This window comes from Malania oleifera, chromosome 1, assembly GCF_029873635.1.
Source record: "Malania oleifera isolate guangnan ecotype guangnan chromosome 1, ASM2987363v1, whole genome shotgun sequence".
In the NCBI taxonomy this organism is placed as follows: domain Eukaryota; kingdom Viridiplantae; phylum Streptophyta; class Magnoliopsida; order Santalales; family Ximeniaceae; genus Malania; species Malania oleifera.
In genome coordinates this window covers 15,673,252-15,700,454 of record NC_080417.1, presented here as the reverse complement: position 1 = coordinate 15,700,454, position 27,203 = coordinate 15,673,252, and the positions used below count along the sequence as shown (strand labels likewise).

The 27,203-nt window shown below is 37.7% G+C and overlaps 1 protein-coding gene across 1 annotated transcript in view; it reads left to right on the top strand.

The window, feature by feature from the left end:
• LOC131156243 (CBS domain-containing protein CBSX1, chloroplastic) overlaps positions 1 to 27,203 on the top strand; it is a 99,784-nt gene that overhangs the window by 9,572 nt on the left and 63,009 nt on the right. The window contains exons 2-3 of the mRNA XM_058109775.1: positions 14,001 to 14,088; positions 14,171 to 14,235. Coding sequence (XP_057965758.1) covers positions 14,001 to 14,088; positions 14,171 to 14,235 — 153 coding nt within the window. The remainder of the gene's footprint in view (positions 1 to 14,000; positions 14,089 to 14,170; positions 14,236 to 27,203) is intronic.

The window sequence follows — 27,203 nt, the reverse complement described above, 5'->3', positions numbered from 1 at the left end:
ATGCTTGTTTTTCTACTCCGCAATCGCAACTCCATTTTTTTGTGGAGCCTAGGCACAAGATAATTGAAGGATCATACCAGAGTTAATAGTGAATTGGGTATGGAAGTACTCCTTGACATTATCAATACGAAGTATCTTGATTGGGACATCAAACTAAGTCCTTGTTTGAGAACACAAGCCGCAAAAGATATTAAACAACGATCTTTCATTAAATACAACCAAGTCATCCCAGAGTGGTCATGGACAAATGTAACAAAGTATTGGAACCCCAACTTTGGCATGGCATGACTAGGGGCCCAAACATCAGAATGTTCTAACATGAAATTGTTGACTGCCTGCTTAATGATTTGGGAAGCAAAGGGAACACCCAACTAGCAAGACCCAGACCTAAGATTAGACATAGAACTGAAAGTAGGAACTAGTTGATTTAACTTTTCCAATGAAGGATGACGATGACGACAATGGATTTGAAGTTGTGTAGTAGTAGCACCCATAGTAATAGAGGAGACAGTGACTCATAGTAGTAAAGTCCACCAACGTCGCATCTTGTGTGAATATTCTTCCTTGTTTTTAGATCTTGATAAAATCAGAATCAAGGTTACATAACAATTTAGTGACTACATAATATTACTAACAAATATGAGATTGAAGGGGGATTTAGGAATGTACAAAACAAAAGAAAGAGAGATTGAGGGACTAGGATTTACTGTTTCTAACTCCTACTTTAGCAGTGGACCAACAACGGTAACTTGAGGTAGATTTTTAGAATATTGCAAGGCAGAAGTTGGTTACGCTTGTCATTAGGTCAGTGGTGACAAATCGATAACCCAAGGACTAGCGGGAAAGATACCAAATAACATGTAGGCTACAGGATTACCTTTATGAGCAAAAGAGACAATATGATGAGAAGTTTGTTGGATGCTTGATAATGCAGGAACCTTGAAAACTCCTCCTTTCAGACAATGATAGTACACTATTCACCAATTGCAGAACAAATGACTGACGAGGGAAACATATTTTTTGGATTTGGGGATTCCATCCTCACACACCTACAATCTTGACTACAACAACAAATCAAAGCACACAGAGTAAACAATATGCTTTTGGGATTCTTGGACTCCATCCCAACACCCACAACCTTCAACAACCATAACAAACCATAGACACATGATAGACAAGTTAAACAATTGAATGAATCACAAACACTACAAATACCACTGTTTTTGGCCCCGATGATTTAGTAATAATCGACGAACAACTTTGGATAGTACCAAACAATCATTCTCGGAGTGCCACACATAAGCAGATAAAAAGTAAAAAGTGATGTATTTGGATAAAAAAAAAATCACCAAAAACTCTATAATATGTTTATAGAGGGATTCGAACAATGGTGGATTTGTTTAGCCCAAAACATGAGCTTTCATGAGCTGATGCATGGGGTTGGCCCTGCCTGCCTTTGACCGGTGTGTGAGCGGGAGGGCGCATTGGAGCAGCTCCAGAAATGGCCTTTTAGTGGTGAGCAGATCGACAAGGTCTGTGGGTGGCTATGATGTTGTTTTGCAATTTAAAGGGTTTTTGTGTTCTTAAATTGGCAGTATTTGTCAAGGGAACTTTCGGTGATTGTTGTTGCTTTTGGCAGCTGGTGGATGGTTTTCAGGCCTATGGTGATGCTAGTGATTCTCTTACAAAGACCAAGCATTTAGTGGATTTAGGGTTGTAGGCTTTGGTTTGATGATAGCTGGAAATTAGGGTTTAGGTCTTAGAACCATGTTCTGATACCATATTAAGGAATTGGATAAATTGGAAGCCATAATCTTTGATAAGCCTCTCCATCTATTTATGATATATGCAAAGTATATTACTATGACCATTCTACCTTAATCAACTTATGTATTAACTCATACTAACACAACAATAGCACTAAGTAGCTATAGAAACTGGCAGCACCACTAATATAACAACTTTTTGTTGATATGTCATATATTATTATTATTACCACAGCAGATTCTTCTAAAGTCTTTTAACATGTGTGTAGGGAGTCCCTAAGATTAGGGGACATTCAATGGTTAGAGTTTGGGAGTTCTATGTTGGAGGTATTAAATTCTAATATTGGGAAGGGTGGGGGATGGGCTATCCCTCTTTTTATATCTCCAGTTTGATGAACCTCTCAATTGAACAAAGAATAGTTGCTAGAGGTTATTTATGTCTTTTAGTATTATTATTAAGTGTGTTAGTATGTTAATTGGTGAGAGTTAGTTAGGGTATTATTGTCATTAGAATGTATTTAATTTGTATTATAAATAGAGGGAGAGACCTATCTATCTTCAAGTTAGGTCATTCATTTTAATCAAATTCTCAACATGAGCATGATCCAACCTAAACCCTATCATATTCACGTGTTGCCGTAAAATCACTTTTCCGTGGCTACCCTTCTTAGAGCCGCCTCCATCCTTCATTATTTCACAAAACCAACCATATAGCCCAAAATAGAACCCTCTAAAGCCTTACCTCACAAAATCCTATTGCCAGACACAACCCCATTCGCCCCCACGTGCCGGGCAACTGTCGGTAGTGCCGACCCCATGCGCCCCCACGTGCCGGGCAATCGTTGATAGTGCCGACCCCATGCGTTGGTACGTGAGGGAGTTTTCAGCTCGACCACCCTTTTTTTTTCCTATGCGATGTTCTGATTCCCTCTCTAGACAATATTATCAAGCTATTGGACATGTTTTTTGTCCAAAGATCCAACCTTTTTCGACCACGCACTCTTGATAATCCGTTAGTTTTTGTTCCGTTAGTTTTTGTTCATTGCTCGTAAAGGCTTCTTTGTGGGTTTCTTGGAGCAGTAGCAATGCTTGCAAGTTAAGATTGTGAGGCTGTGGCAGTGCTATCACAGTTGATAAGTCGTTCACCTTGTCCATGGTTGTGTTGGTGCCTCAGATTGTTTGTGATTTTCCCCATTAGTTTTGATTGTTGTTCTTGTTTGACATTGGTGTGGCTGCAAGTTTGTGAGTGTTGGGATGGAGTCTATGAATCCTAAAAATATGTTTCCTTCATTGCTGCCACAGATAATGACTCAAAAATTGGATGGAAAAAATTATGTTCAATGGTGTAAAGCTATTCAGGTTTATTTATCATGTTTAGGAAAATTTGACAATTTGCTCCAATCTGATTCTTTTGATGAGAAGAGAAATGACGTGTAGGTTCAAGAAGATGCCTTGATTGTTTCCCTCTTGTGGAATTCGATGGAGCCACAAATTGCACGGATGTGTATGCATTTAGATATAGAAGGGAGATTTGGGATTATGCCAAGCTTCTATACTCTAGCAACATTACACACACACACATATATATATATATATATATGATTTATCCCAGGAGTACTTTTAGTTACAACATGGAGATAGGCTGATTATTTTTGGAGAGATGAAGCGTATTCATGAGGAGCTTAACTTCGTGCAACCTATAATTGCTGATGGTTGTGAGATGCAAAATCAGAGGGAACAAATGACAGTTCTTCGGGTTCTAGTGGGCTTAAGACCTAAGTTTAAGGTAGTCCGGTCCTAGATAGTAGAGTTGCCATCGTTTGCAGATGTTTATTCTCATGTCCTTCATGCTTCCTTTAGCACACATTCACTTGCTTTTGCATCTGGCTCTGGGAGGATAGCCTTTGCTACATAGGGTGATTCTAGTTCTCTACCAAATGACCGCAGAAGCGATCGAGGTAGTTCGAGTGGTCATGGTGGTAGAGATGGATGAGGTAGAGGCACTCCTCGCAAGTGCACTCATTATGGGTGAAGTAATCATACTATTAAGGGATCTCCACTGTAGACCTTCACATGTTGCCAATGCAGCCACCACTGACTTCACATCTTTGGGGGCAACCAATGTAGCCTCCACCGACTCCACACCTTTGGGGCCGAGTGGGGGGCAACGTACTGTATCCATGTCAAAGGAAGAGTATTCCAAGTTCTAGCAGTATCAAACATCACAACAAGCATCCCTTCCCATTGCATCTCTTGCCCAAATAGGCAATCTCACAGTAGCTTGTCATCTAGCACTTCTCATCCTAGTCCTTGGGTCATAGACTCTGCTGCCATTGATCATATCACATGTATACCTAATTTCTTCTCTGTTCTTCAATATCTTGCAAATTTATCTTGTGTTACTCTTGCTGATGGATCCACTACTGCAATCAAGGGAATTGGGACTATAAATCCCACTTCTTCTATTTCTTTTCCTTCGGTTTTGTATATTCCCAAATTTCCTTTCAATCTTATTTCTATTAGAAAGATTACTAAATCCATGAATTGTTTAGTAAAATTCTTCCCTGATTCTGTGGTTATTCAGGATTGGAAGACGCTACTGCCACACCCCTCCAAATTCATTGTCGTCTTGGTCATCCTTCATTGGGAAAGTTAAAATGTCTTGTCCCTATTTGAGTTCCGTGTCTTGTCAGTTGAGAAAGCACCATCATGCCCCTTTCGCTTCCCGAGTCAATAAACAAGCTACAAGCCCTTTCATGTTAGTTCATTATGATGTTTAGGGTCCTAGTAGTTTGTGTCTGAGTTAGGTTTCCAGTGCTTTGTAACCTTTGTGGATAATTATTCAAGAATGACTTGGCTATATTTAATAGAAGATTGTTCTGAGTTATTTAATGTATTTTGTGCCTTTTCTTCTGAAATAAAGACTCAATTTGGTTTGCCTGTTCAAATACTTTGAAGTGATAATGCTAGAGAGTATTTCAGTGCACAATTCACTACTTATATGACTTAGTTTGGTATTGTTCGTTAATCATCCTGTGTCCACACTCAACAAAATGGGGTTGCAGAGGGGAAAAATAGACATATCCTTGAAGTCACTTGCACCTTACTTTATAAAATGCATGTACATAAAGTGTTTTGGAATGATGTTGTACTTAGTGATTGCTAACTAATCAATAGGATGCCATCCTCTGTTCTTAGTGGTAAAATTCCCTACTCCATTCTCTTTTCTAATTCACCTTTATTCTCTCTCCCTCCTCCTATATTTGGTGTGTGTCCTTTGTTCATCAATTAACTCGTAAGGTGGATAAGTTGGATCCCCAAGTTATAAAATGTGTCTTTTTGGGATACTCATATACTCAAAAGGGATATCGTTGTTATAGTCCTGTATTGCATCACTTCTTTATTTTTGCCGATGTTACCTTCTTTGAATCTACACCCTATTACACCCAGTCCTTTAGTGTTCCGAGCTTAATGAGTCTCTTCCTCTGCCTAATCTTCTAGATTCTACTTTCTTGTCCTTGCCTAACCAACCATCTGAGTCTCTATGTAGTTAAAGTCTTTCTCATCATCTTGATGATCCTAATTTGCAAGTGTATTCACGACGACGACTCCAAGGAAGAGAGTCCCCTCTAGCTTCTACTACCACACGGTTGTTTCCTCGTTTGATGATCATATTTCCCATGATGTTGATCCTCCCATTGCTGTTTGGAAAGGTAAACACACATGTACTCAACATCTCAGTTCCATCTATGTTTTTTATGACTTATGACTTCTTATCACCCTCCTATTATTGTATTGTTACTACTCTATCATCTACTACCCTTCATAAATATATTTCGAAAACCTTCGCTTTCTTTGGGTGGAGGAATGCTATGGTTGAAGAGATGAATGCTTTACAGGACAATGACACTTGGGACTTGGCATCTCTTCCTCTTGACAAGTCAGTGTTTGGTTGTCGCTGGGTTTACACTGTGAAAGTCAACTCTATGGTTTTGTGGCTCGTCTAAAGGCCCGTCTTGTTGCTAATAGGTATACTCAGGTATATGGTTTGACTTATTCTAACAGTTTTTCTCCGATTGCCAAACTTACATTAGTACGTCTGTATATCTCCTTTACTACTACTTGTCACTGGCTTTGCATTGGTTAGATGTGAAGAATTCCTTCTTGCATGGTGACCTTAAGGAGGAGGTCTATACGGAGCAACCACCCAGGTTTGTGCGCGGGGGGAGTCAAGCTTAGTGTGTCGGCTTAAGAAGGCACTATATGGTTTAAAACAATCTCCCAGATCATGGTTTGTTTGTTTTAGTTCTATAGTACTTGAGTTTGGCCTTCGACGGTGTGCAGTGGATTATTCTATGTTTTATCATCATACTTCATCGGGTAGGATCCTTTTTGTTGTTTATGTGGATGATATTGTTATTACAGGTGATGATGTGATGCAGGGGCAGCATCAAGGTACTGCAGCCATGGGAGAATTAGAACAGAGATAGGAAAGGGAAGGTTGGAGAGAGGAGATACCAGGGGGGAACTCATGTTCAATTCCAACTCACATTCATCAATAACTGCTTACAACATGATTTTCACACATAATTTATAGGAAAGTCTCTTTACATGAAATTACACATAAACCCCTAAAACTACATTACATTACACATATACCCCTACTTTACACAAATATTACGAACAACCCCCAAATACACGTAATCCTATACTAATTAATACTAAACACACATAAACTACTAACTTAACCTCACAATTCCTTAACCTTATTGTTCTTAATTATTCTCCAACAAGGAACCTCCCATAGTCTTGCTTTGTGTCCTACATCAACTCTCCCCTAGTTAGAAAAAATTTGACCTCAAATTTTGAACCCAAATCATCTAACCAGGGATAACCAAGGAGGACATGGCCAATCTTCATGGGTATGATATCACACCAAACATTAGCCAAATATTCACCCATTTGGATGGGAACCCAACATCTTTCATAAACATGTACAATAGAGTTATCAACCTAAGACATCTCATAAGACTCCGGGTGAGGTTCCAAATGAAGTTGCATTCGAGTGACTCTATTTATGGAAACCAGATTCATTGGACGTCTTCCATCAATAATGATCTTGCAAACCTTTTTTTCCAAAATTGCAAAAGGTGTTGAAATTGCGCCCAAAGTTTGGCACAAGGCACTCCTTTTTCTTATAATTTGTCACCATGTTGCTGAATTTGTGCATATACATGCTGCAGCTATATATCACAACCCTTCAACACAATTTCCCACAAGCCTTACTCCCAATTTCTCAAAAATGAACTTTAATCCACCTTGATATTGATTGCTCTGCTGAAATGAAACAAATTCACGAAGAAAACTGACAAATTACAGCAAAAAAAAACCTGATTTTTGATGTTGGCATCAGTAATTTCTGGGTTTCGTGCCAAATTATCACCCTTGCTTGCAATATGTTGTGTCCACAAGCAAAATATCTCCTTGCAGATCAAACTATTGCAGAGAAACCCAAAATATCGTGCCTGGAGCAAATTCTCGTGAAACTGGAACCAAGGAAAGGACTCAGGCAGAAACCCACTCGCAGGTTGCCGGCGCGTGGGGCGTGTGAGCCACCAGCAGCGACTTTCCGGCAATGAGTTTTGGGGCGAAGGGAGATCAAGGGATGACGAGTATAGTGGCGTTGGTGGTGTGATGAGAAAATCATAGGATATTAGGGTTTTCGAAGTGCTGACGGCTGGAGATGTTTTTTCCGGCACGTGGAGTGTCCTCTGGTGATCAGACGATCATGAAAATTTGAGGGTGAGTGTTTCGGGGAGTTCCGTTTTCAATGGGATGGGTGGTGTTGCAGGAAGGGGTCTGGAATGTGGTTTTTTGAAAAAGGGGCACAGCTGGAATTTCTGAAAAAGTTCAGAAACTGCAGAACTGCTTTGTTTTTGTTTTTTAAACTGAAATTCAGATATCTATATATATATATATATATATGTATGTATGTATGTATGTATGTATAGAGAGAGAAGAGAATTAAGAAAGTGAAGGAGAGAAGAAGAAGATGGGAGGTTGGAGGAGTTGCTGAACAGAAACTGCCTAGAGACAGCCATAAAACTCAGAAATGAGAAAGAGGGTTGACAGAGTTATGGGAGAGAGTTAAAGAGAAGAAGAAGAAGAAGAAGAGAAGGAGAAGAGAAACAGAGAAGAAGCAAGAGGGCAGAAGCCTGCTGGGCAGCAAAGGATTAGGCACAGAACAGGAGATCAGAACAGAGAAGAGAGGAGAAGAAGAGAAGAAATCAGAAATAGAGAGAATTAGGAGAGAAAATTAGAAGAAGAGAAGAAGGGAGGGGGAGAAGAACAGGGCAGATGAGAAGAGATAGGGGAATGATGGGGGGGTTGAAATGGAAGAATAGAGATCAAAGTTAGGCTCTGATACCAAATGATGCAGGGGCAGCATCAAGGTTTTTATGCAGCCATGGGAGAATTAGAACAGAGAAAGGAAAGGGAGGGAGGAGAGAGGAGATATCAAGGGGGAACTCACGTTCAATTCCAATTCACATTCATCAATAACTGCCTACAACATGGCTTTCACACACTATTTATAAGAAAGCCTCTTTACATGAAATTACACATAAACCCCTAAAACTACATCACATTACAAATATACCCCTACTTTACACAAATATTATGAACAACCCCCAAATACACATAATCCTATACTAATTAATACTGAACACATAATAAACTACTAACTTAGCCTCTCAGTTCTTATTCCTACTCTTCTTAATTATCCCCCACCAAGGATCCTCCCAGGGTCTTGCTTTTTTGCCTACATCATGATGATAAAGATATTTAGAGTCTCAAACTTTTTCTACAGACTAAGTTTCAAACCAAAGATTTGGGACCTTTGAAATACTTCTTGGGTATAGAAGTGTCTAGATCTCATATGGGAACTGTTTTTTCACATGAGAAGTATGTTCTTGATCTGTTGGATGAAATTGTGTTGTTGGGGTCTAAACCAGTTAATACACCCATGGATCCTAACAAGAAGTTAGTGTCGGATATGGGTTATTTGCTACCTAATCCTAGACAATACCAGAGACTTGTTGGAAAGTTGAATTATCTCATAGTTACTCGGCCGGATATATCTTTTGCAGCAAGTGTTGTGAAGATGGTTTTAAATTTCCACGAAATTGTCAAAATTTTCGGTTTCCGTCACCCTAGAAATCGAAGTGGTAGTTAATTTCTGTCGAAATTTCAATGAATCATCCGAAATTTATCAAAATCTTGAAATTTTAATGAAACTTGTCAAAATTTGAACTATGCAATGAAATTTCCCCAGAATGCAAATGAGAGATTTAGGAGTGAAGTGAAACTTCTCTCTTAATTTGTTTTATTTATTTTTATTGAAACAAAAGATTATTACAAGTGCTTTTGAAATTTATGAAAAAGTAAATTTACAAGAACATTTTATTTAACCATTCATGTCTAAATTATCATCATTTGTATAATAAATAATATTTTTATGAATTTCATTTGTTTTAACTGATTCACTAAATATGTTTAATGCACATTATCTTACAAATATGATTGATTTACATATTATATTACTTCTTCACTTCATACACAACATAGATGTATTTACTTGTAATATATTTGTCCTAAAACTTACATTGTTATGTCTACTAATAATTTCTAAATCTTTATAAAAGAATTCCATGCTTTACTATTTATTACCATTATTTTTTCAAATCGAAATCGAAATTGACATCAAAATCAAAATTTATGTAGAAATTTTTGTACTTTTGGAGCTTCGAAATTTGAATCAAAATCGAAATTTAAGACAAGCTTTGAAATCTAGAGGCTTTAGGATAAGTAGAAATAAGACAGAATATATGAAATGTGATTTTTGTAATGGTAGGAGGAATATTGGAGACAAAGTTAAACTTGATGATGAAGAAATAAATAGCACTTGTAGATTTCGATACATTGGATCTATTATGCGAGCTGAAGGAGAAATTGAAGATGATGTAATGCATAGAGTTAAAGCAGGTTGGGTAAAATGGAGAAGTGCTTCAAGTGTGCTTTGTGATTGTAGAATACCCTTAAAATTAAAAGGGAAGTTTTATAGGACAGCTATGCTTTATATATCAGAATATTGGGCGATGAAGAAACAGAATATCCAAAAAGTAAAAGTTGCCGAGATGAGAATGCTTAGATGGATCAGTGGTATGACTTTGAAAGATAAATTAAAGAATGAACGTATTCGCGGTAAGTTACGTGTAGCTCCTATAAAAGATATAATAAGGGAGGAATGGTATGAACACTTGCAACGTAAGCCACATGGTGCGCTAGTGAGGAAGAGTGAGTTAGTTACTGTGGGGGGCAGTAAAAGGGGTAGGGGTAGACCTAAAATAACGTGGGAGGAGATAGTGAGTAAGGATTTAATATTCCTGAATCTATTAAAAGAAATGGTCCATGATCGTATAAATGGGCGGAGAAGGATTCATATAGCGGATCCCACCTAGTGGGACTTAAGGCTTGGTTTTTTTGTTGTTGTTGTTGTGAGTCAATTTATAGATTCTTTGAGGACAGGTCATTGGGAATTGGGACGCAGTAATTCACATCTTGAGATATCTCAAATGTGCACCTACTAGAGGTAGAGGTATTTTATATCATTATTAGGATCACACTTATATCCATGGATATACAGATGCAGATTGGGCTGGGTTGCCTTCCAACTGAAGATCCACAACTGGGTACTGTATCTTGGTTGGTGGTAAACAAACTGTGGTGGCCAGGTTAAGTGCCGAATCAGAATATAGAGCTATGACTCGCACTACTTGTGAACTTGTTTGGTTGAAGAACATGTTGGAAGAATTTGGTTTTTCGTATTCTCAACTTATGAAGTTGATGTGTGATAATGAAGTTGCTCTTCATATTGCCTCCAATCTGGTCTTTTATGAGCGGACAAAGCACATGGAAGTTGATTACTTGATTGCCACTTTCTTTGGGAGAAACTTATGTAGAAGCTCATTACTACCGCTTATGTGAAGTTTGATATGCAGCTTGCTGATTTGTTTGCCAAAGCTTTTGGTGGTGATCATGTTAATTCATTTGTAAAAAGCTAGAAGATTATGACATTTATGCTCTAACTTGAGGGGGAATGTTAGAGGTTATTTATGTCTTTTAGTATTATTATTAAGTGTGTTAGTATGTTAATTAGTGAGAGTTAGTAAGGATATTCTTGTCATTAGAATGTATTTAATTTGTATTATAAATAGAGAGAGAGAGAGAGAGAGAGAGAGACCTATCTTCAAGTTAGGTAATTCATTTTAATCAAAATATCAACAATAATGACACTAATAATCCCAACAACAGGATGAGAAAATTATCCTAACAACAGGAATGAGAAAAAAGTTTAGTCCCCATTTGTCTAATTTAGCCACCATGATGTCTACTATGTTGTTGAGGTTAGAACCACAATTGCCAAATTGGATTTGAATCATGAATCAAAATCTTGATTTTTTGAATTGAGAATTGTGAATTGAATCAAACTGTACAATTTGGTTCAAATTCTAAAAATTTGTTGTACAATTCATACACATACCTAAAACAAAGAAAGTACATTAAAAATGAAATATATTAATGAAAAAATTGAATGAACATGTGCCCTAATATGCACACACAAGTGTCTATATACAAATAAAAAGTATACTATTTATCAGCAAGTTTAAGGAGTAAAAGTAGTTCATATTTGAAATGTCAGAATGTTACAAAGTCTCCATATCTGTACAATTCTTGCCTCCAAATTTATGGGGTTATTACATCTAGAAGTTTAGGGAATCTAAATTTTTAAAACAATTCCAAAGAGAGATAATGGTAGAAATATTTTGTTTATTTTGATTCTGAAGGCTCTTAGAAAAGTTTTTAAGACTTTTTGCATTAAGAACAGGAAATTTTTCTGTTTTTAAGTAGCTGAGTTCAATAGCAAATCAGTTGGATCTGTGGGGCATGTGTCAAATTTGACTCCTTATTGAAATGTGAATCATAAGATTTGAATTGAGAATCGTATGATTCATGGTCAATTCTTGCTTATTTAGATGAACCTACTAGATTCAAATTGATGGGTTGGTGAATTGAATTGCATGTATGACTCAAATTGAGAATCTTCAATTTTTACAATTATGGTTCAAATTTTATTGATATGTGACATATGGTCAATTTTCCAAACAAATTGCACATGTGCTAGTTTTTAGCAGACAATTTGACTATTTAACTAACATTGTGAATGTAAAACAATGAGTACCTACATCCATGTTCATTGTGGCATTGATGCTTATATAACAGAATGTATAAGATCATGATTGACTGCCTAGCACTTAGAAAGGGGTACAAATATCTTGTTATTGATACTTAGCTGGTGTTATACTAGAGTTTTAGGATTGGAAAGCATGTTGATGTGAGTCATGTGACCATTAGTATGTCACTTTGTTAACAATTGAAATGCTTTAATTTTGGCTTGTCACTTGCTAGCAATTGGAGTGTTAGTAATTTTGGCTTTTGCCTACACTTACCCATCCATGAAATTTTCACTATTTTCATTTGGCATTTTTTTTAATGCACTGAAGTTTCTTATTATGTTTTTTTTTTTTTTTGTGTGTGTGTGTTTTTTTTACATGTTTTTTTTTCTGTGAATTTGTGAGGATTATCCTGAGGCTTAGTGGATGAGTTAATAGGACCATGCCAATGGGAAAAAAGATCATCATAAATTTTTTCTGAATATGAATGTTTGATGCTGGACAGAGTAAGCAAATAAATTAGAAGTCTTATCTGTCAAAATCATAAGTTTATGTAATTTTCTCTGGAGGAGGGGAAAAAAAAAACAAATGATACACGAATGGGCATATGTATAAATAGAAAAAGAAGCTTTACTGGAACTACCAAGAGATAGAAGCAGTAGTGGAGAACAAGAAGTCTTTACTCATGAACACTGAAAAAAGATAAAAAAACATCAACAGCTTAATAAAGCCACCCTATACCAGAAGACAACCTAAAAATAGAAGCCCTTAAAACAGCCTGTGCTATAAGCCCAAAACAAACCAAATACAGCATCCTGTCCCAGACAAGTCCTATCTATAATCTCTTTCCAGAAAAATTTCTAGCGTTCTTTTCCAGCCACTAAGTCAAATTCCCCATAACACAGCATATAGCACACCTCCATATCCACTTAACATCCTTACCCTTCCTAAATCCTGTAAAAGAAATAAGCAAGAACTTCTCCACTGACTTTGGACAAAACCACACTTCACCAAGAACAAGTGTATTCTGCAAGCCCCAAGCAAATGAACTGTGGAAAAACAAATGAGACACATCTTGAGAGCTATTCAAAGACAATAAGACACATACTGGGAGACATCTTTAGAAGGCCTCCTACTCTGCAGCAGATTGTTGCCGTTAACTCTATTTAGTGCCACTAGCCAACAAAACACCTTTATTCTAGAAGGAATTTTATTCTCCATATACTCTAATAGAGAGGAAAGACCACATAAGCCTTTATAATCAATAAAAAAAAGATTTGCGAGAATATTTCTCCGATGTATCCAAAGATCAAACTCTACCATCTTTCCCACTGGATGTATCACATCCCTCTGGCATAATGAGCAAAGAAGACGACTGCTTCAGTGCTCCTGCTTTTAAAATGAAAGTTTTAAAGAAAAGGAATCGCTCTCAAAAATAAGAATAAGGGAATCACATCATTATGGCGTGAAGAAAGATGATACAATCGAACAGAGGAACCAGATATCGCAGCCTTTCCTCCCCAGGCCCACCTAAAAATCTTCCCAATATCTAATATGATTACCTCTACCCAATTGAAACTTTGTTTGAGGAAGAAAAAAAAAGGATAAACCTATGGAAAATGAACCTCCAAGCACTCTCTGAAGATCTTCTAAAGCCCAACTTATCGACCAAGCCCATCATCTTGCATGCCATATTTACTTTTTATAGATAATTAGATATTAATGCAATATTTTCAAGCTGGAATTATTTTGTTTACTGTTTTCTTTACAAGCTGCTTCTCATGAGTGTGTTGTATGGATTTCATGTAGCTCTCAGTTCCCTGAGAGTATGATTTCTTTTGCTTTCATCTTATTATTAATCATAAGAAAATTCCCTTTTTCATCCCTTCGTATCCCATCCCTTATCCATCATTTCATAATATAATTTCTTCTTGTTCTGTAGCCAAGAAACGGGGTATATACAGTGGGTGACTTCATGACAAGAAAAGAGGATTTACATGTGGTAAAACCTACTACAACTGTAGATGAAGGTATTTGTTTCAGTTCAGTCGTGTATCCTGCGCTATGTTACATTTCTTCCATTATCTAATGGATCAAACTTTGCTCCAACAGCATTGGAAGCTCTTGTGGAGAACAGAATAACTGGTTTTCCTGTGATTGATGATGACTGGAAGTTGGTAAGTTTGCTAATTCCAAAAATCCGAAACCAATCATTTTCTTCTGTTTTTGATTTACTAGATTCTTGTAATTTCTGTTTTTGATTTGTTTACCCCATGTACACTTTTTGTGTACTTGGTGTTCATTTTTGATATCAATAAACTTATTACTTATCAAAAATTCCAAAAATCTATCATGGTTGTCTCAGAATATAAATTAACAAAATTTTGTATATTTATTTCTCTATTTTGTATGATGAGTGTATAGAGCTTTGAGCTCACATAGTTACTTTGTCCTGTGAAAGCATGATTTAGTCTAAGGATTTTATCAAAGCATCTCTGTCATTTTCATAGGAGCTATGCCTAATATGCTGACTTTTTTACTGGTTTTTGAGAAGGTGTGTTAAGAATGAAGTTGTTTAGGAGTGATTTTGTGGGTATAGGCATTGATTTGAGTTCTTTTGCCAATTGCCAGGTTACCAGGGTCTGGTGTTCTGGGTCCGTCAATTTCCTAGTTAGATGTTCCTTTATGGGCAATCATACTGCTGATTTTGAGACCTGGTCTTTGAGAGAGTTGTAACTTGCAAGGAGGTTGGATGGGTGGGATGGATCTTCCTTCTCTTTAAGATGTTGTACTACTCTTATTCATGCTTGTCTTTCTTCTATTCCCTTGTATTATTTGTCTCTTTTAGAATCCTAGTGAGAGTGGTTCAGAGATTAGAGAAGCTAATGAGGGTTTTTTTTTGTGGTAGGGAGGTGGAAAGTGGGATAGAGATCATCTAGGAAGTAGGTCTAGTAAGTGGGCCATGTGAGTAGGTCTAAAGGATGAAGGATTGGATTTAGGTAATTTGGTGTCTGAAAACATTTCTTTGGTGGGGAAGTGGTTATGGCATTTTCCTATGAACCTAACTCTCTTTGGAATAAGGTAATTGGTGTAAATATGGGCTTGTACGAAACAGGTGGGATGCTAATGCTGGAATTAATATTACTGACTCGAATCCTTGGAAATTTGTGTCTCAAATTTTTCATTTCTATTTCCTAGTGTTTGGTGTAGAGTGTGTAATGGAGAGAGAGACTGTTTTTTGGGGGCCATTGGATTGTGGAGGTGCCATTGGCTCTTGGGTACCCCATCTTTTTGGTTATCTACTCTTCATGAAACTCCTATTTCTACCTCCTTCATTTTGCGAAAGGATGGCCATATGTGGTATTTTCATTTTGGCAAGAATCTCAAAGAGAGAGAGAGAGAGAGTAATGATCTTGGATTTTTGAGTATTATGATTGATTCTTTTCATGTCCAGTTGGGGAGTGCTAAAAGAGTTCGGAGTTTAGATTCTTTGGGGAATTCTCTTGCAAGTCTTTCCTTACTCATTTGATCCATAATGCTAATGTTAGTCCATTTGTTCTTAATTCTTTATTTTGGAAAGCTAAAGTTCCTTTAAAGATTAAGGGTTTTACTTAACCTACGATCCTTGGGAAAATCAATGCCAATGGCTTGCTTCAGAAGCATAGACCTAATAAGGCCCTGTCACCTAATGTTTGTGCCCTTTGCTTTATGATTCGGGAGAACTGCTCGTGCTTGTCTTTTCATTGTACAGTCATATGGGTTCTTTGGAATAACTTGTTTGGGATTTTTGGCGAAGATAGGGTGTGCCCCTTTTCTTTGGGGAAATTCTGTAAATATTATATTTAGCGTTCTGGCCAGAGGAAAGCTAGCGGTGGCGTACTTTTCTGGCTACCATTTGGTGTATTTGGTTTGAAAGAAATGATAAAATATTTAAAGGTGTAGCCACTTCTAATAGCTTGCTTTGGACCTCAGTTTCTTGTGTCCCCTTGTTGCTTGGAAAATGACTTCATTTGTCATGTGTTTCAGGAAGGCTTACATGGTGTTACTTTATTAGAATTTTTTTGTAATTTTTTTTTGTCTAGCTGTTTTCCTTTTGCAATGGGAGGATTTCTAGTTATCCTTGTTTTAAATTTCTTTTCTTTGTTGTACTCCTTTCTTTCTCTAATATAATTCATTTTTTTATCCAAAAAAAAAGAGAGGGAAGAATGAATTCTGGTGTCACTTGGAGGTGAGCTTGATCAATTGTTTCTGTTGCTGTGCCTGTTAGTTGATGGACATGGTTTGCTTGATATGATGATCCTAGATTAGCACAAGCACAGTAAATTTAAGTAACCATGGTACTACCTCATTTCATGGTTTGTGATTTAGCTCCCCCTCCCTTTTCCTGTCTAATTTTGAAAATAGAGCTTGATGATTGGTTTGAGGAAAGAAAACAAAATTTAAGCAAATGGATGGGGATTAATGGTTGTTTAGCTGCAATTTCTGTCAGTGTTCCCACAGACCAAATACAAGTTAAGCTGGAAATTCTGTCTGATTGATATTTTTGAGAATTCATGTTTAAAATTTTGAAAATGAATGAGTTTGAACTCTGTCATCTTTGAGAGGAATTAAAACATGGGAGTTTAACCAAAATATCTGCAACAGTTATTGCTTTGTGTCAGTTATTTAGTAATCTTGAAAGTGGAATTCATTCAAGCTTGATATTCATTGTGTCCTAGCTTATGCTTGTCATGGTCATTACTCTGGAAGGAACGCTTGAACCCAATTCCTACAGTGAATATATGCACAATTGCAATTTAGCTACTTGTCTTTGATTTACAGTTTCAGTTTAGTGAGAATAGACCTAATCTGAGCTTAAGCTATGAACTTTTCTGAATCTATCTACTTTAGGTCTCAAATTAGCTTGGCTTTTGATTTTTTCAGTAACCCATTTGGTGCAGAGAGCATGAGATATGTCCAGGGTTGGGCTAGGTATAAATCTTGACTTCAGATTGAACTTGAATTACTTCCAATATGGATGAATTTGTGGAAAAATGGTTGTATTAGGATTTAAACTTTGATTGGGCTCAGGAATTCTAATTGTTGCAAATCTGAAATAAATTGAAGAACCAAAGAGAAAATACAGAATTTCACAATTAGAGATGAAGAGAAGAAGAGAAGGAGAAAGGAAACAGTTGGCAGTTTTCCAGGAGCTCTTATGTACAGCTCCAGGAACTCTTTTTAATAAGAATAAAAAGATTTAAGGACAAAAATACCCCTACTCGCACAACCTAATTACTAAAATAACATATTTCCTTCTAACACTCCCCCTGTATAAATATCGCCTAACCCTAGCTTGTTACAACTATTAGACAGTGTGGGTAAAGGCTTTGTGAAAACATCGCCTAATTGATACACAGATTTCACAAACATAGTCTTCACTACCTTCTTGAACACAGCATCCCTGTCAAAATGACAATATGAGCTATAGCTTGTATTTTGCTTCAACGCTGGATCTTGCTACATTATTATGTTTCTTGCAACTCTAAGTAATTAGATTACCTCCCACAAATGTACATTATCCAATAGTAGACCTTCAATCATCAACAGAGCCAGCCCAATCTGCATTGGAGTATCCTGTGATCTCACAAATTTTTATTGCATTTATATATCAAACCTTTGCTGAGAGAGGCTTTGAGATAGTGTAAAATCCTACAAAAAGCATCCAAGAGTGGTTGTTTGGGATTTTCCATAAGTTACTGAAAGACAGAGAGAATAGTTTGGGAATGATTTACTCATTCATTGAATAATAATTCTGACTTACACTGATTCCTACTTATAGAAATTACAAGGGTTCTAAACTAAGAAAAGAATCACTAATTAGTTTACCTAATAAAGATACATTCCTAATTTATAATCATTGGCTAATTACTGCCTAATTTACAGCCATACAATCTTGCCTAATTACTGCTGTATATCTTCCTAATTACTGCCGAATATCTTCCTAATTTTCCAACACCCCCCCTCAAGCTGGCTTGAACATTTCTTCCATAGTCAGCTTGCCCATCAAAACATCAAATTGCTTCTTGTGCAGTCCTTTAGTAAATACATCAGCAATGTGTTCAGTAGTTGGGATGTATGACATACAAATCAGCCCACTGTCAAGGTTTTCCTTGATAAAGTGTTTATCCACTTCTACATGCTTTGTTTTGTCATAAAGAACCGGATTGTGGGCTATTGAAATTTCTGCCTTGTTATCGCAGTATAACTTCATGGGCAGTGAATCTGAAGCCCTCAACTCTTCTAACATTCTTTTAATCCACATTACCTCACAAATACCATGAGCCACTGCTCTAAATTCAGCTTCTGCACTGCTTCTAGCAGCCACATTTCGTTTTTTACTTCACTAAGTAACAAGGTTTCCTCCAACAAAGGTCTGTTATACTTCCAGCCCAGTCGGCATCAGTGTAGGCTTCAATTTGTTGTCCACATTATTTAAAAAGTAGACCTTTTCTAGGAGTCCCCTTCAAATATCTCATAATTCTGTAAACTGCTTCAAAATGCTCTGGTCCAAGCGAATGCATGAATTTACTAACCATACTTACAGAAAACGCTATATCCAGTCGTGTATGGGACAGATAAATCAACCTTCCAACAAGTCGTTGATATCGTTCCTTGTTCACTACACTTTTGGTCTTAGCAGGTTGTAATTTTGTGTTAGGTTCCATTGGTGTTGCAGCTGTTTTACAGCCAAGCATACTGTTAAAATCTCAATCCCGAGTATCATTGTAAATAATATATAAATTAGGGAAGTGGGGTAAATATGGGGGATTTGATATTATTTAGTAAGGAAATTGTTTCCTTGTTTAGAATAGGTAATCGTATTATATATTGGGATGTACATATGAACAAAGTTATGAAGAAAATATTCAATTGTTTCTTCTTTCATGGTATCAGAGCTAGGTTTTCTTAAACCTAGCTAAACGATGGCTAACAGCACCGTCAACAGCAGAGGCTCTACCTCTTCTGCAAACATCATCAGTGACTCAGAGGCCACATCCGGTGGGGGTTCGAATGGGCTGGATAACACAGTCTTTCCACTCATTGGAAAAATTAAACGGAAAAAATTTCTGTGAATGGGCTTAGTCCATGAAATTGGTGATTGAGGGAAAAGGGAAGCTCGGTTATCTTACCGGTGAGCAGAGGAAACCATACCCTTACGACGCTATAGCCTTGCAAAGATGGAGGTCCGAAAACTCCATGGTCACAGCCTGGCTCGTCAACTCGATGCAACCATCAATCGGAAAAGTCTACTTGTTCTTGCCAACGGCGAAGGAAGTCTGGGAAGCCATACGTGAGACATACTCCGACGTCGAAAGCTACTCGCAAATCTTCGACATCAAGACCCGATTGTGGCAGATGAGGCAAGGTGAGAGAGGTGTTACCAAGTATTTCATGGAGATGACTCATCTCTGGCAAGAGCTCGACCTGAGCATCGACGAGGAGTGGGAGTGCTCCAGCGACAGCACGCGATACCAAAGGAGGCTCGAAAACGAGAGGGTCTTCGAGTTTCTTGCCGGCCTGAATCGAGAGTTTGACGACGTGAGGGGACGGATCCTTGGCCCGCGACCTGTCCCCTCAATCTGAGAGGTATTCGCAGAGGTCAGGAGGGAAGAGAACAGGAGGCGTGTGATGCTGAGGCCTCAAAATGAACCTGCTGGGCTGGACCTCCCCGTACCCGTATCCGCCTAAAAATTAGATGGGCACGCTGGACACACTGGGTTGGATGTCTCGGCTTTTGTATCGAAAGGCCCAGGGGGACCTAGTCAACGACCACAAAAAGGTAAATTATGGTGCGAACATTGCCGAAAAATAGATCATTTAAAAAATACCTGTTGGGAGATTCATGGAAAATCGGAAGATTGGAAACCGAGACAATACCAAAAAAATCGTGGGTACCAGGCCAGCACTGACGGATCAACTGAAAGATTACAAGGAGAGAACAACAATACCTCTTCCAGCAGTGCATTCAGTCCTCAACAGTTGGATCAGCTATATAAGATGATTTCATTAATGCAAACATCGGGTCAGTCTTCCTCTGGTTCCCTGGCTCACCGAGGTAATTATCTAGTCAGCATTACATACTAAATCTTGTTACAAATCTCCATGGATAATTGATTCGGGTGCATCTGATTATATGACTGGGTCTTATCAATATTTTTCATCCTACTTACCATATACCGAGAATTTGAGGGTAAAAATTGCAGATGACTCTCTCTCACCAGTTGCTGGAAAAGGAAGTATTTGCATATTTGATTCTTTAACTTTACAATTGGTCCTACATGTCCCCAAGTTATCTTGCAATCTGTTATCCATTAGTCAGTTAACAAAAGACTCGAATTGTTCTGCTAAATTTGTTTCCTCTCATTGTGTTTTTCAGGACCTATCATCGGGGAAGACGATTGGCACTGCTAAAGCGTATGAGGGACTCTACGACTTTGAGGAGGCAAGTTTGAGTGAATTATGTAATACTGCAATTTGCGATTCTCCATCTACTTCTAGAAATAGTGAACTTTTGTTATGGCATTCACGGATGGGTCATCCCAATTTTCAATATTTAAAACGTTTGTTTCCTTCTATTTGTTCAAATAAAATGGCTTCTGAGTTTCAATGTGAAGTGTGTGAGCTTGCTAAACATCGTCGTACTTCTTTTCCATCATCCATATACAAACCATCTCGCCCATTTACTATGTTTCACAGTGATGTGTGGGGTCCCTCACGTTCCCTAAATCGCACCAATACAAAATGGTTTGTCACCTTTATCGATGACCATACTCGTCTTTGTTGGGTCTACTTACTGAAAGAGAACTAAAGTCCGCTCAATTTTCATCAATTTTCATACCATGATTCATACACAGTTCCAGACTCATATTCAGATTTTACGTACTGATAATGGTACGGAATATTTTAATACCATCCTGGGAACTTATCTTCAAGATAATGGGATTGTTCATCAAAGTTCTTGTGTGGATACCCCTCAACAAAATGGGGTTGCTGAGCAGAAAAATAGACATATACTTGAAGTAGCCCGGCATTAATGTTTACTACCAACATGAAACATTATTTTTGGGGCGATGCCATCTTAATAGCCACACATCTCATTAATCGAATGCCAAGTCGAGCACTTTCATTTGTCACCCCTCTTCAGAAATTCCAGGAACACTTTCCTACCTCTAGACTCCCTTTCGGTCTCCCACTGAAAATCTTTGGTTGTACTGCTTTTGTTTATGTCCATGCACACCATCGCGATAAATTGGATCCTCGTGCCATTAAATGTGTCTTCCTTGGTTATTCACCTACCCAGAAAGGTTACAAATGCTATGATCCGGTCTCAAAGCGACTGTTTGTTAGTCTTGATGTCACTTTCTTTGAAACCACTCCTTATTTCCCAAAGCCCTCTCTTCAGGGGGAGAAATGGAGTGAAGATCGGTTCTTTGATCTCTTTACTACTGAATCTGCGTCATTCTCTCTGGTTACTCCAATCACTCCATTCCCTGACCCATCTATTGAGCCTTCCATTGCATTACTTCCTGACTTGCCAAACACAACAGAATACTTACCCTCAGGGGGAGATGCAGGAGAGCAAAACAACGCAGACATACTGGTTTACTCAAGAAAGCCGAAAACAAAGGAGAGGGAGAATCTCATACCTGAGGCACCAAGAGCGTTGGAAGCGGTGATGGCTTCGAATAACACCATGAGCCCATGCCTAATCCTGATCTGGTAATTGAGTCTTCCTCTGATAATCCTGCACCTAATGATATCAATTTACCTATTGCAATCAGAAAACAAACTAGGTCATGCACTCAATACCCTTGGTCGAAATACATGTCTTATATTTGTCTACAGGATATCGTGCGTTTGTCTCTAACCTTGACAGGATGAAAATGCCAAAAAACATTCAAGAAGCTCTAGAAATACCGAAATGGAGAGAGGCGGTCATGGAAGAAATGCGAGCCCTAGAAAAAAATGGAACTTGGAAGTTGACAGATCTACCGAAAGGGAAGAAGCCAGTGGGTTGTAAATGGGTCTTCACAGTGAAATATAAATCTGATGGAACAGTTGAAAGATATAAAACCAGACTTGTTGCAAGAGGTTTTACACAGACTTACGGCATTGATTATACTGAAACATTTGCACCAGTGGCAAAATTTAAATACAGTTCGGGTTCTCTTGTCCTTGGCAGTCAATTTAGATTGGCTACTGCAACAACTTGATATTAAAAATGCTTTCTTAAGTGGAGAATTAGAAGAGGAAGTATACATGATTATACCACCAAGATTCAGTAGAACAGGTGAAGAAAACAGAGTGTGTAAACTCAAGAAATCGTTATATGGCCTCAAACAATCTCCTAGAGCGTGGTTTGACAGATTCGCAAAGGTACTAAAGAATCAAGGGTATCGACAAGGGCAATCAAACCATACATTGTTCTTCCAATAGTCTGAAGGAGGTAAGAGAACAATTCTAATAGTGTATGTTGATGATATAATCCTTACTGGAGATTATACTATAGAAATGGAGAGATTGAAGAAGGTTCTGACTACTGAATTTGAAGTTAAAGACTTGGGACAGATGCGGTATTTTTTGGGCATGGAAGTGGCAAGAACGAAAAAGGGAATTAGTGTCTCTTAGCGAAAGTATGTTATTGATCTCCTAGTTGAAACTGGTATGCTGGGATGCAAACCCAGCGAAACCCCGATGGAAACAGTCAAAAGAGTTGAAGATTGTGGAAAACCAGTAGAAAAGGAGAGGTATCAGAGATTGGTTGGCAAGTTGATCTACCTATCACATACTAGACCAGATATTGCATTTGCAGTCAGTGTAGTAAGTTAACACATGCATTCACCAAAAGAAGTTCACTTAGATGCTGTATACAAGATCCTTAGATATCTCAAGGGATCCTCGGGAAGAGGACTCTTCTTTAAGAAATGTGAAAGCAAGGAAGTAGAGATCTTTACAGATGCAGATTGGGCAGGATCAGTGGAAGATAGAAGGTCCACCACAGGTTATTGTACATTCGTCTGGGGAAACCTTGTAACTTGGAGAAGCAAAAAACAGAATGTGGTGGCTCGTAGTAGTGCTGAAGCTGAATTTAGGGTAGTCGCTCAAGGGATATGTGAAGGATTGTGGTTACAAAAACTCTTAGAGGAATTACGGGTCCCGGTGAACTTTCCTATCAAACTCTACAGTGACAATAAGGTAGCTATCAACATCTCTCTCAATCTGGTTCAACATGACAGGACTAAACATGTGGAAGTAGACAGACACTTCATCAAAGAGAAAATTGAAGAAGGAATTATATGTATGACTTATGTACCAACCAAGGAACAAACTGCAGATATTCTCACTGAAGGGTTGGGACGACAGAGCTTTGATGATCTTATTAGCAAGTTAAAGATGATTAATATTTATGATCCAACTTGAGGGGGAGTGTTAAAATCTCAATCCCGAGTATCATTGTAAATAATATATAAATTAGGGAAGTGGGTAAATATGGGGGATTTGATATTATTTAGTAAGGAAATTGTTTCCTTGTTTAGAATAGGTAATCGTATTATATATTGGGATGTACATATGAACAAAGTAATGAAGAAAATATTCAATCGTTTCTTCTTTCACATACCCATTTCTCCAAGCAAGTCCAGTACATGCTTGCGTTGATTGACAAATATACCTCCCTTAGATCTAGCAAACTCCATTTCGAGGAAATACTTCAACGCACCCAAGTCTTTGATCTCGACTTCATCAGCAAGCCTTTCTTTTAGTCTTTTTAGTTCAGCACTATCATCTCTTGTCAAGATAATATCATCCACATAAACAATCAAAATAGAAATTTTACCTTCTTTTGAGTGTTTATAAAACATGGTATGATCTGCTTGACTTTGACAGTATCCGTGGCGTCTTACTGCTCTGCCAAAGCATTCAAACCAGGCCCTCGGTGACTGTTTGAGGCTGTATAATGACTTTCTTAATATGCAAACTTTATCTACACCAAGTCTTTCTTCGAACCCCGGTGGAAGACTCATAAGAACTTCCTCTTCTAAGTCTCCGTTAACGAACGCATTTTTTACATCCAATTGGTGTAAAGGCCAATTAGAATTCATGGCAAGAGATAATAATACTTGAATTGAGTGTATTTTGGCTACGGGGGCGAACGTCTCTTGGTAGTCGATTCCATAGGTTTGTGTAAAACCTTTTGCAACAAGCCTCGACTTACACCTCTTTATACTGCCATCAGCCCTATATTTCACTAAAAAAACCCGTTTGCACCATACAGTTTTCTTGTCTATTGGCAAGTCAACTATCTCCCGTGTGCCATTTTTCCTAAGAGAATTCATCTCCTTAAGAGCTGCCAATTTACAATTCGGATCATCTAGTGCTTCTTGGATATTTCTTGGCACAACAATAACTTGAGAAATGTTTGAATTAAATGTTCTATGATTATTGGAAAGTCTTTGGTAGGAAATATATTTGGCAATAGGATATTTAGTGCATGTCCGGGTTCCTTTTCTTATGGCAATTAGAATGTCAAGACCTGAGGTTTTATGTTTTGGAGATACTATAGGATCTGAATCCAAAATAGGAGTAGAAGATAAAATAGGAATAAAATCAGATAAAACTGGAATAGGAGAAGAGTTATCTGAAATATTCCAAGAGCCATTGTTCAGGGATTCTGATTGATTATGTACTGGGATGATAGACAAGTCTTTATTTCTTTGAGGGATCCTCTTTCTAGTATAAACCAGAAGCTCAAAATTTGGATTAAATGTATCCTTTTGTAGTATTTCCTTCTCTGTTGGTAAAAAACCGATTCTGTCAATACCATCAACTTGAATTTCAGTGTCTTGAGAAGAAAAGTCAACAATTGTATTGGGTAAAGGTGCAGATTTTTTCCAAAAATTATTTTCTTCACCTATTTTCTCCCCCTGAAGAAAATTTTTGGTAAAGAATGGAGTATTTTCCAAAAAAGAGACATCCATAGTAATATGGAATTTTTTGGTTTGAGGGTTAAAGCATTTATACCCTTTGTGGTTAGGAGCATATCCTAAAAAGACACATTTTTTAGCTCTCAGATTTAATTTGGACTAAGATTTATGTGGTATGTGAAGAAAAATTGTGCGACCAAAAATTTTTAACGGTAATTCTGAATGAATGCGAGATTCTGGAAATTCCTTTTTGAGCAATCTAATGGAGTGATATACTGAAGAACACGTGTAGGCATCTGGTTGATCAAATAGGATGCGGTCAAAATAGTCTCTTCCCATAAATATTTTGGAATATTCATATAAAACATCATAGCACGAGCTACTTCAAGCAAATGTTTATTTTTTCTTTCAGCTATTCCATTTTGTTGAGGGGTATCATGACATGAAGATCGATGAGAAATACCTTTTTCTTGTAAATATATTTCCAAAGCTTTATTAAAATGCTCCGTTCCATTGTCAGATCGAAGTATTCTAATTTTTGTTTGAAAGTGATTTTCAGTCATATTGTAGAAATCTTTGAACAATTTTGCATCTTCAGATTTCTCACGCATTAGATAGATCTAGCAAAGATGAGTATGGTCGTCTATAAATGTCACAAACCTCCTTTTTCCTAACATAGTAGCAACCTTTGAAGGTCCGCACACATCACCATGAAATAAATAGAATGATTTTGATGCATGATAAGGTTTAGGAAGATAAGTTGCACGATGACTTTTGGACAAAGAACAACTTTCACATTGTAAAGATGCAGGGTCTATATTCTTAAAAAATGATGGAAACAAATGTTTTAGATAGGAAAAACTAGGATGACCTAATTTGCAATGCCAAACCATTATTTGGTCACGAACAGAGATAGAATTGATACTACTAAAGCCTTGAGCTTTTTTATTACTACATAGATTATCATCAAAATAGTAAAGACCATTATCATCCTAGCGCTGCCAATCATCCTCCCCAAGCTCAGGTCCTGAAAAGTACAAATAGATTCAAAGAAGATAATACAACAATTAGAATCTTTGGATAATTTGCTTACGGACAAGAGATTGCAGGCAATTTTAGGAACATGAAGAATAGATTTAAGATCTATTCTGTCCGAGATTTTTATTAAGTATTTACCTGCAATAGATGAAAAACTACCGTCTGCAATTCTTACCTTTTCCTTTTTGGGACATGGGAAATAAGATTCAAATAAATGCGAAGAACTAGTCATATGATTAGAGGCTCCTGAATCAATGATCCAAGGAGCGGATGAATTTAGACAACATGATAGAGCATTAGTTTCATTACCTGTTTGAGCCACAGAAACACTAGGAATACCGGATGATGAATTAGACTTCAGCAGTGTAAGAAGATGCTCCAACTACTCTTTAGTAAAGGTGCTGACCTCGGCTTCATTGGCAGTAGGGAAAGCTTGGCCAGATCTGTCACCAGGCTTGCTGCTCTTCCAATTTGTTGGTTTGCCATGAATTTTCCAGCACTCCCGGGTGTGGTGTGGTTTGTTGCAATAATCATACCAAACCCGTGGTTTGTCATCATTCCTGTGCTGGTAAGTGATGGCTTTATTGGAATTTGCATCGGCAGCCACTAAGGCAGAGCTTTCAACAGCAACGCGAGGTCCTTTCTTGCCTAGCATCACATTCCTTTGACTCTCCTCTCTCCTTACCTTCGAGAAGATGTCACCAATTGAAGGAAGGGGCCGTCTTCCAATGATTCTCCCCCTTACTTCATCAAATTCAATGCTGAGACCAGCAAGAAATTTAAAGATCCACAATTTTCTTGTGATGATGGCTATCTCCCACAGATTTCCATTCATAGGTATTGAATAGATCGAGATCTTGCCATACACGTTTCGGAGAGTTGAAATACTTGGTGACACTGTCCTCTCCCTGACGCATCTCACCAAGTTTGGGAGTCAACTAAAAAATTTGAGATTGATTACCCAAATTCGAAAACATCTGGTTCACATTCTCTCAAAGCTCTTGTGCCGTTGGATAGCACATATAGTTAGAGCTAATATCCTCTTCCATGGAATTCACAAGCCATGTCATGACCATGGAATTCACATGCCATGTCATGACTATGGAATTTTCAGCATCCCAAGTCGCAAAAGCCGGATCAGC